Source organism: Lynx canadensis, chromosome B1 (assembly GCF_007474595.2).
Source record: "Lynx canadensis isolate LIC74 chromosome B1, mLynCan4.pri.v2, whole genome shotgun sequence".
NCBI lineage: Eukaryota > Metazoa > Chordata > Mammalia > Carnivora > Felidae > Lynx > Lynx canadensis.
The window spans coordinates 48903793-48918112 of record NC_044306.2 but is presented as its reverse complement, the minus strand read 5'-3'; the positions used below and the strand labels follow the sequence as shown (position 1 = coordinate 48918112).

At 47.8% G+C, this 14320-nt stretch overlaps 1 protein-coding gene across 1 annotated transcript in view; it reads right to left on the bottom strand.

The window, feature by feature from the left end:
- Positions 1-14320, bottom strand: part of EPHX2 (epoxide hydrolase 2) — a 78724-nt gene that overhangs the window by 18447 nt on the left and 45957 nt on the right. Inside the window, exon 12 of the mRNA XM_030312658.2 lies at positions 11324-11435. Coding sequence (XP_030168518.1) covers positions 11324-11435 — 112 coding nt within the window. The remainder of the gene's footprint in view (positions 1-11323; positions 11436-14320) is intronic.

The following is a 14320-nucleotide window of genomic DNA, read 5'->3' as shown; positions in this document are numbered from 1 at the left end:
GGCATGGAACAGATTCCCCCTCACAGCCTTCAGAAGAAACCAAACCCAGTAGCACCTTGATTTCGCACTTTAGCCTCCAAAACCATAAGAGCATAAATTTCTGTAGTTTCAAGCCACCAAGTTGTGGTAATTTGTAATAGTTAGCCCTGGAAAAATAATACACCACTTCAGGAAGTCTCTTGATTTGGGGGGTGGGTGAGGAGGGAAAGGGACTAGGGCCTACGTAACCTCTGGCTTCATGGGGGCTGACGCCCCGCCCCCCGCCCCCACCCAGTGGCAGGATGACAGGTGTGCGTTGGGATCTGGCTCCTGAGATCTCTTCACCTGCATCCACCCCCAGTTTCCTCTCCGTGCACGTGTTTCACTCGCTGTGAGAGGAACCCCAGAAATGGAGGTTACAATGAAGAAGACCCAAGTGTAGTCTAGACTTTTCTCCCGAGTGTTGGCAGGGGAGCAATTCTCAACCACCTCGTGGGCCAGGGAGGTTCCTACAGCTGGCCACGGCAGCCGTTGTCTTGAACTCAGATGTCCTCACAGAGACATCCTCCCCCTGCTTCACGACCCAGTGGGATTCCTCCTCTCTAATCTCCCCGTTTGTTCCTTCCAAGGGGTCCAACAGGTCTTCCTCGGAAGATGCACTTAATTGGGTCTATTGTTTCATTGCTGAGACAGTGGAGACAGCCACTTAAATCAAATGGCAGGCCCTCAAAGCCTGAGCTCAGGCAGCCTCTGTCCCCCCTCCAGTCAACACTAGAAGCTGCATGTTGTCGTGCCTCTGGCCTTTTGATTTCTTTTTTAATGTTTATCTACTTTTGAGAGAGAGAGAGAGCATGAGCAGGGGAGGGGCAGAGAGAGAGGGAGACACAGAATCCAAAGCAGGCTCCAGGCTCCAAGCTGTCAGCACAGAGCCCGACGCGGGGCTCGAACTCATGAACCGCGAGATCATGACCTGAGCTGAAGTCGGACGCTTAACCGACTGAGCCACTCAGGCGCCCCTAGAAGCCGCGTCTTGGAGGGAAGAGGGGAGCCAGCATTCCTCCCATCAGGGGCTGGGGCCGGCAACTCTGCTTCACGTTCTACCTCGGTAATAATTGCGCAGATTCTCCTGAAACTCTGGGGCAGGGTTTTCTCAAAGTAAGCCAGAACACATGGCTGGCTGGGGTGGTTGTCCCTGAGGTGCAAAATGCCACCCGAAACCTGGGCAAAAAGAGAAAAGGGTTACTTTTCGTGTTCAGCCAGGCACACAGGAGAGAGAGGGGGTTGGGCCCCAGAAGGTCCGTGAGAAGAGCCGAGGCAACTCTGAAGCCACTGCCCCCCCCGGGTGGGCTCCTCTACTCTTTGCCGAGCTCGGAAGAGGCCATCTTACAGACGAAGACCCTCAGGTTGGAGCGGGACCTCCTGCAAAGCCAGGCCCGTCACGAATGGCCCAGCTGGGGATGAGAACTCCAGACTTCAGACCCTCAGTGTTTAGCTCCTCTTACTATAACAGAACACTACCCATTTAGGAAAACGAAAATAAGGGGCGCCTGGGTGGCTCAGTCGGTTGAGCGGCCGACTTTGGCTCAGGTCATGATCTTGCGGTCCGTGAGTTCGAGCCCCGCTTTGGGCTCTGGGCTGACGGCTCAGAGCCTGGAGCCTGTTTCAGATTCTGTGTCTCCCTCTCTCTGACCCTCCCCTGTTCATGCTCTGTCTCTGTCTCAAAAATAAATAAACGTTAAAAAAGAAAGAAAGAAAGAAAACGAAAATAAGGGGTGCCTGGGTGGCTCAGTCGGTTAAGCGGCCGACTTTGGCTCAGGTCACGATCTCGCAGTCCGTGAGTTCGAGCCCCGCGCCGGGCTCTTTCTTCCACAGAAGGCACAAGTACTAAAACCACGACAGCAAAGGCTTGGCGAGTAAGGCAGCACAGAGTGACACTTTCTTTTAAATGTATCGCTCAAGGGGCATCAGGGTGGCTCTGTCAGTTGAGCATCCAACTCTTGATTCCAGCTCAGGTCATGATCTCGCAGTTTGTGGGTTCGAGCCCTGCACTGGGCTCCGCGCTGGCATCACAGAGCCTGCTTGGGGTTCTCTCTCCCTCTCTCTCTCTCTCTCTGTCCCCCCACCAGAATAAGTAAATAAACTTAAAAAAAAAATGTATTATTCAGGGGCACCTGGGTGGCTCAGTTGGTTAAGTATCCAACTCTTGGTCTTAGCTCAGGTCATGATCTCACGGTTTGCGGGTTTGAGTCCCACGTTGGGCTCTGTACCGATAGCATGGAGTGTATTTACATTCTCTCTCCCTCAAAAAGAATAAACAAACTTAAAAAATTAAAAAAAAAAAAGTATTATTCAGCTGTGAAAAACAACCAAAATGTCCTTCCATGGGGGATAGGTTAAATAAATGATGGTCCACCCAGACTGTGAAGCACGAAGCAGCCATTACAACGAATGAGGTAAATCTGTATGTACCGGCAGGAAAATCTGCCCACGATCTAGTAAATGAAAAAGCAGCACTATTCCACTTATACAAAAATTACATGCGCACTCATATGCGCCCATGCGTGCTCCCTCCCCGCCCCCACACTTAAAAGCATATTTAAAAAAAAAAAGTCTGGGAAATACTCACGAAACTATTCATAGTCGCTACTTCTAGATGAGTGAAAAGGGATTTAACTCTTCATTTTACACAACTCAGTACTTTTTTTAAAGTACTAAGCATAAATTATCCAAAAAAGAAATGCAGGAACAAATCACCAGCTGTCCCTGGAGCCTGGCAGCCGGGGAGGGGGGTGGTGGTTACTATGTGTGTTCTGGGGATTAAGGGAGACTGGGGACACTGTGAGGCAGAAGAGGAATCCTTTGTGCCTGTGGGGGTGCCTTTCCACCAGGCAAAGCCATCTCTTCTCCACCGCTACCTGTAATTTCCTTTCCCTACATTTTCTCTCCATTACCTAGTTTCTCAGCTGGTTACAGACTTAAAAGTGGGCCCTGGTCTTTTGCTCCAGCTTCTACAGCCTCTTAGCTTGCTTTCTGGTTCCAGACACCCACACCCTCGGTGGGAAACAAAGGCAGAAGGAAATGGCCGATAAAATTAAATTTCCTTCTAACCTGCAGCCCACTGGCAAATACTTGAGGCAGGCAGAGCAAAACATTTCTCCAGGAACTCCTTACTGTCTCAACGCTAAGGCTTTGCTAAAGGGCAAAACAACCTTAGCTTGACAATAGCTAGGCCTCCAGTATCCTGGGAGTCTTCTTTAGCATATGAAAATCTCCCTGGAAACTTCCCCTGGACTTCACCTCCCCCAACCCCGTAGAATATACCCAGTCTCTCCTCAGGGTCCGGGGCAGCTCTTCCTGCCCACGGGTCCCGTCCCCGTGCTTTAATATAATCACCTTTTTGCACCAAAGACGTCTTCAAGAATTCTTTCTTGGCCATCGGCTCTGGACCCCGTGATCCCCACTATCACCCCCCCCAAAAACCTCATCAACACCCACAGGTGCCGCCACACACCCTTTCCCAAAGAAATAAAAATACATTCTACATTATACTGTTAAGGAGGAGTAAAGAGGGACCAGTGTTGGGAGGTGGAAGAGGTCATGCACTGACCATGCGCTGATTTCGGGGGCAGAGGGGCTATAAAATATTCCTAGGCTAAGAGAGGACCCAAAGAACCTTAAGGACTAAAACATGGAGCTTGTCACACTCAAATTACCCAGCCCATTCTATTTGTCTTTGCTGCCCAGAGCTGCCTCCCCCTCTTTCTAACTATACAAACGCAAAGCCTATCATCTCTTTGCTGAGAAAAAAAGAAAAGCACACCTTTTAATTTTAGTCTCCGCCAGACTTGACAAATTTGCAGGACTAGACAGAAAACACAATGGCTCAGGGTTCAAAGGGCCAGAGGAGCTGAATCTAAACTTGGAGTTTACCTAAGCCACACTGAGCAAGCCATTACAAGAGGTGGGAGGGATGGGCACCCTGTGGTCCACACTGTAGCCTTCCTTGGGCTGAATGCATCCAGAGTGACCTTGAGGGCTCATGGTGACTCCTCCTGGGCTGCCCGGTGGTGGGGACAGGTTTGGAAGGAGAGAGGTAGGAAGGAGGGGGTTCTGGCACCCATCCCTGAATTAAACAGGCGGTCTACACATCATGCTTTATTTACTGGCCTAAATTCAGCTTAAGTTTGAAACCTATTTGAAAACCATCCAATGAGGCACTCCTTTTTCAGAGGAGGAAACTGAGGGCCAGAGGTATGAAGGGACTTGCCCCATTGCTGAATAGGCTTGGACACGCTGGCAGGACCCCCGGGCATGGTTTCTCCTTAAGATCCAGTGTTGTGCCTATCCAGTCCAGCCTCAGCAGCTGAATGTACCTCAAACCTACTTCCTGGGTGCCTTTCAGTAGCCAGATCACTGATTTGAATATTTAACATTTCCCTACCCGAGAGGCTTTGTTCTTAAGAACAAAACCATTCTCCAAACTCTTCCTACAGACTTTTTTTTTAAATGTTTATTTATTTTTGAGACAGAGAGAGCATGAATGGGGGAGGGTCAGAGAGAGAGGGAGACACAGAATCTGAAACAGGCTCCAGGCTCTGAGCTGTCAGTACAGAGCCTGATGCGGGGCTCAAACTTACAGACCGCGAGATCATGACCTGAGCCGAAGTCGGATGCTTAACCAACTGAGCAACCCAGGCGCCCCTTTTCCTACAGATTTTAAACCCAGCAGCAACAACATAACAGTGGAAGTACTGATTTTTCCACAATGATTGTTAAGAACCTTTGAAACCAAAAACTTTGCCCTACAAAGTCAGTAGGCATCTTTCCCCACTGAGGTCACTTTTGTCAATCAGGCCTTGGAGCTTATCTTGGTCTGCTGCTTGCCACTCTGTTGGGATGAGCAGGGCACACACAACAAAGTCCAAGCTCCCTCCCAGGGTGGCTTAGGGGGAGGCATGTAGGCTTTGAAGTCAAAGCTAGGTCAAACCCAGTCAGGACCTGGTCTTGGACCAGTCAGTGATCCCCCAGCGCCCCTGTCTGTTCAGCTGAAAGACAGGAGAACACACAGTGCGCTTGTGAACAGAACCGCTTGGCGGGGCGCCTGGGTGGCTCAGTCGGTTGAGCGTCCGACTTCAGCTCAGGTCATGATCTCACGGTTTGTGGGTTCGAGCCCCGCGTCGGACTCTGCTCTGACAGCTCAGAGCCTGGAGCCTGCTTCGGATTCTGTGTCTCCCTCTCTCTCTGCCCCTCCCCCGCTTGTGCTCTCTCTGCCTCTAAAATAAACATTAAAAAAATTTTTGAAAAAAGAACCACTCGGCATACAGAGCTCAAAAAAAAAAAAAAAAAAAAAAAAAAAAGGAATAACCGCAACCCAAGTGTCCATGGAAGGATGAATGGTAAACAAAATGTGGTCTACACGCACAACGGAGTATTATTCATTTTTAAAAAGGATGGAAATTCTGACAAGTGCTACAACACGGAATAATCCTGAGGACGTTGGGACACCACGGTGGCTTACTCGGCTAAGTATCCAACTCTTGATTTTGGCTCAGGTCATGATCTCGTGGCCGTGGGATCGAGCCCCACGTTGGGCCTCATGCTGAGCATGGAGCCTGCTTGGGATTCTGTCTCTCTCAGTAAATAAATAAATAAATAAACATTAAAAAAATAATAATCTTGAGGATGTTAAGCTAAAGTGAAATAATCCAGACACAAAAAGACGAATACTATAGGCCTCCGCTTCTATGAAGTACCCAGAGTAGTTAAATTCAGAGACAGAAAGTGGAATGCTGGTGCCAGGAGCTGGAGGGAAGAGGGAATAGGGAGGGAATCAGTGTTGCTTGGGTACAGAGTCTCGTATCTACAAGACGAAAAAGTTCTGGAAATGGACAGTGGTGACGGCTGCACAGCAAAGTGAATGTACTTAATGTCACTGATCTATACACTTGAAAAATGGTTAAGATGGTTAAGTTTTGGGTTACGTGTATTGTTAAGTAGCAAAAATTCAACCAAGTATATTCTGAGATCTAATTGGCTTTATTAATCGGTTCATGAATCAGGCAGTATCCTGTCTAGCAAGCAGAGGGGAGTTTCAAAGGGCAACAGAAAAGGAAAGGTTTTTAAAGGTAGAGAAGAATGGGGTGCCTGGGTGGCTCAGTCGGTTAAGCAGCCAACTTTGGTTCAGGTCATGATCTCACAGTCCGTGAGTTCGAGCCCCACGTCGGGCTCTGTGCTGACAGCTCAGAGCCTGGAGCCTGTTTCAGATTCTGTGTCTCCCTCTCTCTCTGACCCTCCCCCGTTCATGCTCTGTCTCTCTCTGTCTCAAAAATAAATAAATAAATAAATAAATAAATAAATAAATAAATAAATAAATAAGGTAGAGAGGGAGTGGAAAGCAAGCAATTAGTAGCAGAGAATCCATTGTTTTAGGCAAGGGGGCCCTTCTAGGGGGAACAGAAGGGGACTCTCAGTGATTTCCTCGTGCTGACCAGGAAGTTCCCATGTTGACTAAAGGTTGCATTTGTGGGGGGTTGAAACTGCAGTCAGGCTGGGTATTAAGTATTGGTTTAATGACCTGGAGACTTCACCTAAGGCATGCCATTTTGGGCTCGTGGTTTTCTTTTAAACAGTATTTTACCACAATATTAAAATTAATGAAAGGGCGCCTGGGTGGTTCAATCGGTTAAGCGTTGGACTCTTGATTTCGGCTCAGGTCATGGTATCACGGTTCGTGAGTTCGAGCCCCATGTTGGGCTCTTGGCTGACAGCACGGAACTTGCTTGGGATTCTCTCTCTCTACCTCTCTGCTCCTTCCCCGCTCACGCTTTTTCTCAAAATAAATAAACATTAAAAAAAGAAAATACAAAACAATGCTACTATTTTCACTAAAGTTTCTAAAGAAAATATTATAAAAAAAATAAGTGTGTTACTTACATCAACACGGGCACTTTTTTTTAGTGAAATAAATATTTTAAATATATATATATTTTAATGTTTCTTTATTTTTGAGAGAGAAACAGACCACGAGCAGGGAAGGGGCAGAGAGAGAGGGAGACACAGAATCCAAAGCAGGCTCTAGGCTCCGAGCTGTCAGCACAGAGCCGGATGTCTGGCTCGAATCGACAAACCAGGGGATCACGATCTGAGCCGAAGTTGGACACTTAACTGACTGAGCCACCCCAGTTAAATATTTTAAAATTTCAATACCTAGTAGGGCCAATACCAATAGATGTAACCCACATTAACTAGAGCTCTTTGAGGTCCTTAATAACTTTTAAGAGTGTAAAGGGGGCCTGGGACCAGAAAGTTGGAGAATCACTGCAGTGCAGGGAGCCTATCATCGGGGAGCCAGTCAGTGCCCTCCTTGATCCGCTCCAGCAATCCCAGACCTGAACAGCTGCCCGGAGGTCATTCACTGAGGAGGATGGTTATGATGCCTACCATCATCTGGAAAATGGCTAGATTAGCCCCTTCCCTGGACCGGCAGCATTAGCGTCATGTAAAATGATGCTTAGAAATGAGAATCCTTTGATGCCAACACAACCCACTGAATCAACACTCTGGGGGGTGTGGTCTGGCGATCTGTGTTTTAACTAGCTTTCCAGGGGATCCTGATGCAGGCTGACGTTTGAGAATCGCCAGGCTAGAGAATGACAGAACAGGAGCTGTCAAAGCTGGGATAACCACCTGGGGCACTTGATGTACACGAATCACCTGTGGGACCTTGTTAAAAAGTGGAGTCTTGGGCGCGCCTGGGTGGCTGTCAGTTAAGCAGCCGACTTCGGCTTAGGTCATGATCTTGTGGTTCGTGAATTCAAGCCCCGCGTCGGGCTCTGTGCTGACGGCTCAGAGCCTGGAGCCTGCTTCGGATTCTGTGTCTCCCTCTCTCTCTGCCCCTCCCCTGCTCATGCTCTGTCTCTCTCTGTCTCAAAGATAAATAAACATAAGAAAAAAAAAATTTTTTTTTTTAAAGTGGAGTCTTGTTGGGTAGATGGCAGAAGGGCCTGTGAGTCTGCATTTCTAGCAAGCGCTCGGGGGATGTCGATGCTGCTCCCTGAGCCTCACCTGAAACACCAAGCCCTTTGCTCCAGCAGCTCCTAGCTTGTACTCAATTCTGAAGGTTCTAACGGAAGTGAGGCAGGAACTCCTTCCCTGGGAAAGTGCATGCATACATTAAATTATGCGGGCAATTTCAAGGTGTTCCAGACCTTCTGAAACTCACCTTGAGGATTGCTGACCGCTTCATTAGGAAGTCTCTCACCTCAGGAAGTCTCTTATCTTGTATGATATTTATGGGAGATAAAGAACTTGCCTGGGTTAAGCACATTTCATATGCATCTTCAGCCATTTGTCCCCTCAGGCTGGTATGGGCCCCCCTCCCCCCTTCTCATATCCACCCACACAGATTCCATTCATCTTCCAGGGGCCAGTTCAAATGCAAAAGTTAACTGTTTTCTTAGGAGTTCCCAGAGTAAGCTATGCTTCCATTACAGTCCTTTATGTCTGCCTTTTAAATGTTTATTTTTGACAGAGAGAGAGAGAAAGAGCACGAGCAAGCACGAGTAGGGGAAGGTCAGAGAGAGGGAGACAGAGGATCTGAAGCAGGCTCTGCGCCGACAGCAGAGAGCCTGATGTGGGGCTCAAACTCTTGAAGATCATGACCTCGAGATCATGACCTGAGCCAAAGTCAGATGCTCAACCGACTGAGCCACCCAGGCGCCCCCATGCCTGCCTTATGCTTCAGTTATTTGTTCACTTGCCCGTTTAACCCTGAGGTGGTTACTCGTCTCTGCAACTGGCACCTAACAGGAGATGCAGAAGCATTTGCTACATGAAATAATGCCTGTTGATTCTTCATCAGAAACACTAGCCAAAACATTTCTGACATTTACACACGTATGTAATGTTCGGGCCCTTCCCCCCACCATGGGGCACCTCTGTTTTAGAGCAGACACAAGTCTTCTCATGCATGTTGCATTCAAAAGGAGGAAGAAAAAGTTGAAAAGTTGAAAAGAGAAAGAAGCGGGTGTGAAAGCCCATGTCCTCCTCCTCCCTCGGGATCCCCCATGTGGTGCAGCCTGGCAATTGGGGCCCGAGTGTCAAGGGCCTGGTGCCCACACCAGAGGCATGGGGTCTGGGTTAGGGAAGAAGGAAGAGGGTGAGAAGGAACTAGGAAGCATGGGGTGATGGCGATGGAAGGGCCTGTGGGGTGGGGTCCTCTGGGCACACAGAAGGCCATGGGAGGGGGTTGGGCTCTTGGGGGTGGGTGCCAGGCAGAGCCAGAGATTGAGAAAGGGTCAGATAAGAGACAAAAAAAAAAAAAAAAAACCAGACACCAGCTTCCCAATTCTGGGTAGGGCCCTGTTCCCTCCCCAGTTCCCAAAGGCCATGGCAGCTGCCACCGAGGCAGCTAAAACCAACACTTTGTTTCTCTCCCCACCTTGAGACCCTTCTCCAGTGTGAGATGCACAGGGGCCAAGCAAACACCTGGGAGAGGTGGCAGGCAGTACATCACACCTGAGACCAGGACTCGGACCTCTAGTCCAGCTGGAAGAATTTTCACGGGGCCATCTACGGCAACGAACCTACGAGGATTCTCTACGACTTTCGACATCAGCTACAGGCTCCGGGCGTATTGGCCGGTGCACAAGGACACTTAAACCTCCTTCCTGTCCCACTTGCCCACGTCTCCTTCCAAACAGGGCAGTTCCCACAGTCCCCAACCTTCCCCTTCACTGTCTCCATCCTGTCCCCACCCTCCTGCTTCTCCCACCAAGGGGCACTGTTCCTGTTCCCCCTACCATCTGTCCCGGCCACACCATGTCTCCTCCTAATTCCTAGGAAATCCTAACCCCTAGTACCTCAGAAGGTAACAATATTTGGAGATGAGGTCTCTAAAAAGGTCATTAAAATGAGATCTTTGGAAGAGGCCCTCATCCACTGTGACTGGTGTCCTTATAAAAAGAGGAAATTTGAATGCAGAAACACACGTGCACAGAGGAAAGGCCATCTGAGGACACAGCAAGAAGAGGCCATCTACAAACCAAGGAGAGAGGCTTTAGAAGGAACCAACCATGTAGACACCTTGATCTTGGACTTCCAGCCTCCAGAACTGTGAGATAATCAATTCTATTGTTTATGCCCCCCAGTCTATATAGTACTTTGTTATGGCGGCCGTAGCGAATACACCATCTAATCCATCCTCCAGTCAAGACTTCGTCAAACTAATTAAAGACACTTTGATTCAATTCGAGCAGAAGGGAGCTCACCACTTCCCACACTCTGGGCACAGTAGGGCCTGGCCTCAATGAATAATGTGATACACTGAGCATCTTTTCATGATGTTGCTGGAGGCTTCTGGTGTCTCACTGAATGTATCGGGTCATTGCCTGACTCGAAAAGTTCCTCTTCCAAGGCAGCATCTTATCAATTAAAATCATTCTTAAGAGAAGCGCTACTCGCCAAATTGAAGCCGGGATGTTTATGACCCTTGGTTGTAAATCGTACCTCCTGTGAGCAGCAGAAGGGCAAGGGCTAGGTGAGAAAAATGGGGAGATGCTCTTGGTACTCCTTATTAATTCAATCCACCCTCTCTCTTGAGAGTGTCAAGGAAATGTCCTTTATCCTCTCTGGAAGTACCCAGATGTAGCTGGACATTGGGGTCCAGAGTCCACAGTGGATGAGATGCAGGTGTCCCCCCACGTCCCCAAGATGAGGCCAGATGACACTGGCTCACAATGCTGCTGTCAGCGAAACCCCCTGAAAGGTGGCAGTGACACCCCATCACAGGTATCACCCAAGCTCCAGGGAGCATCTCTGAAAGGCACCTTGGGCTTGCTGCACACGAGGTGATACATAGAAACCTCCTCAAAGCACACTTGGGGTCTGGTGCAGGGATTTTAGGCTCTGGTGCTCCCTGTAATCACGAACCACACTCCTCAGCAAGTGAGGTATGAGGGCCCTGGCAAGAGTTTGGGAGCTGTCCCCAGTAAGAGGAGGGCTTCAGCAGGCTCTCAGGCACAGAACTAAGAGACGGCGCCTCCAGACCTGTGCTCAGCCCCCGACTCCACAATTTCAGAGAAATGGGAGAACCCACTGCGCCATCACCCCTACTCCCTGCCCCCCGCCACCCCAAACGCACACACACAGAAACGTGTCATCACCTGGAAAGGACTGGGCTGTGGAACCAGTTTCACCTGAGCCCAGGTATAAAACCATTTCTAACTAATGCCATGGGAAATTATCCGGCACAGAGAAAATCAAGTCAATGGGGAGATGGAGAGAGAAAGGGGAAAGAAGAACAAAAACCTTGCTGGGATCACTGCTCTCAGGAGCCCGAACTTACTGGTTCTTGGAAGTAGAGCTGGTAATCAAAAATAGGATTGGCTTTGATTTTCTCCATCGTAGGTACACTGGGATCGGCTGGTATGAAGGGAGTATTCAAACTGGCCACTGCCCTGTGGAAAGAAGATACCAAGATGTAGACGTTGTAAGAAGACAGTATGTAAAAACCGGAAAGGACCTTACTATCAACACGAAAGCTCAGAGCAGGAAAGGGAGATGCATGAGATCTCATACCAGCAGTGTGGGGGAGAATGGGGTCAGCAGTCCAATCGCTTGACTCCCAGCCCGGTGGTTTTTTCCTCACTGAACTGAAGTATTTCTCACTTCTTGCCTTAGACACAGACACACATACACACTGTGCGTGGCACGTCAACCTTGGTTAGATTATAGTTTTAAAAAATGCATTCATTTTGGGGCACCTGGGTGGCTCGGCTGCTTAAGCGTCTGACTTCAGCTCAGGTCATGATCTCTGTTTGTGGGTTCGAGCCCCACGTCGGGCTCTGTGCTGACGGCTCAGAGCTTGGAGCCTCCTTCGGATTCTGTGTCTCCCTCTCTCTGTGCCCCTCCCCTACTCGCACCCTCTCTCTCAAAAATAGACGAGCATTAAAAAAATTGTTTTCAGGGGCGCCTGGGTGGCGCAGTCGGTTAAGCGTCCGACTTCAGCCAGGTCACGATCTCGCGGTCCGGGAGTTCGAGCCCCGCGTCGGGCTCTGGGCTGATGGCTCAGAGCCTGGAGCCTGTTTCCGATTCTGTGTCTCCCTCTCTCTCTGCCCCTCCCCCGTTCCTGCTCTGTCTCTCTCTGTCCCAAAAATAAATAAACGTTGAAAAAAAAATTGTTTTCAAATGCATTCATTTTGCCTTCCTTCTTTTCCTCCCTTAACTCTGTGCTAATTTTATGCTGTGTACTAAGGGAGAGAAGATATAAAATCAATACTAGATGAGCTTATTATAATTTTAAAAGGCTAGACAAATATACCCATGACTATACTACAAGATGGACTGTGATATGAGCCATAAGACTAGCACAAGCACCACGGGAGTTCAAGGAGACGAAGAGTTTCTAAATTTGGGCATCACAGAAGATGTCATGCGAAAGCGAGCATTTGAACTTGGTTTTTAAGGGTCGGAGAGAGCAGGGGAGGGGAAATGATACTGTAAGGGAGACATCATGGGGTAGCATGAGCAAATTCTAGAAGCGGGCAAAGCTGGTGGCTGAGTTTGACAGGGCAAAGAATCTATGTGGCCAAAGGCAAGCGTTTAATGGGGCATCTTGTGAAATAAAGCCAGCAGGGCAACTGGGAGCCTAGACATGAAGGGCCCCGAATCTGGATTAGATGCTGCAGAAAACCAAGACAACCATGAGAGCTTCTGAGAAAAGGGGAGAGTAGACAAAAGTTGCAGTCAGGAAGTGATGGGTCAAGCAGGAATACATGACATGGATGCAGAGAGGGACACCAGAAAGCCAGGAGAGGGCCAGCACACTACACTATACACAAAGTCATCCAAGGGGAACGGGATGGCAGATGTGGGAATAAAAGAGATGGGTGGATTTGAGCGACCACAGGAAGGCAGGACTGACAAGCCGACCAGCACAGTTAGTCTGGTGAAGTGATCCTGTGCCCACTGTGATCCTAAGGAAACTCCTTCCCAAAAGAGAAGCAGAGAGGAGAGAATATGTGGGGGAGATAAAAACTAGAAGGAACAGGATAAGCAGGACAATTGAAATAATCAGGGAAAGCAGTGGTGAGGCTTTCCCAGTGCCAACAAACAGAAATACAATGTGAGCCACACGTATAATTTAGAATTTTCTATTAGCCACTTAAAACAAGTAAAAAGGAACACGTGAGATTAACTGAAAATATTTAAAATTTGAAATCTAATGCTGATTTAAATACTTAAATATTCAACCCAATATATTTAAAATATTAATCATTTCAACATGCCATCAATATAAAAATTATTAATAAGATATTTTACCTTTTCTTTTTTTGCTATTAAGTCTTTGAAATCTGGAAGGTATTTCCTACATAGAGTAATTTCAGTTTGAACCAGCCACATTTCAAATGTTCAATAGCCACCAAAGACAGTGCAGGTTAGGCTACAAAATAAGTTACCCTGATGTCTAAAGGTTTCCAATGTTATCACAGTGAACCTATTTTAAGCATAACTTAAATCACAAGTCAAGAAATTCTAGCTTTTGCTTAAAATTCTGAGCTGAATAGGATTTTCTTTTCAATTGCCTTGACATACAGTTTATTCCATATATAAAAAAATTATCATCACATGAGATGTTAGCATATAAATGCTGCTGCCAACTGCATTAAGATTGGAAAAAGCTAAACCACAGCCTCCTTTTGGGAGCAGAGTCTCTAGATAATTGTCACAGAAAGGATGTAAAAAGGTATTCTTGCAAACAAGTGAAGCAACTCTTACATTAAATAGATCCCTGCAATTTATCTCAGTAGAATGCCAAAACTAAGGATTTAAAGAAATATTCCACACTAAAGGTGGGCTTTCCCTTTTCATTCATTATCTGGCTAGAAATGTGAAGATCAATGCCAAAGATTTTTTTTTTAATTTTTTTAAAGTTTATTTATTTATTTGGAGAGAGAGAGAAAGAGCACGGGCAGGTGAGGGGCAGAGAGAAGGAGAGACAGAATCTCAAGCAGGCTCTAAGTCATCAATGCAGAGCCCGATGAGGGGCTCGAACTCATAAACTGTGAGATCATGACCTGACCTGCACCGAGATCGAGTGGGATGCTTAACCGACTGCGCCACCGAGGTACCACAATGCCAACAATATTCTTAAAAGCCAGCTTTGCCCCTGGAAGGGGGTCCTGACTCCTTCCCTCTCCTCCAGGAATGCAGCAACAGGGCTGTTTTGATGAGCATAGATGGAAAAGGAGCAACTACTACCAAACTAATGACAGGATGGAAGCAGAACAATGAGAAGAGGAACAGGAATCCAGAGCATGCTTATGTATCCCAGACCGAATGT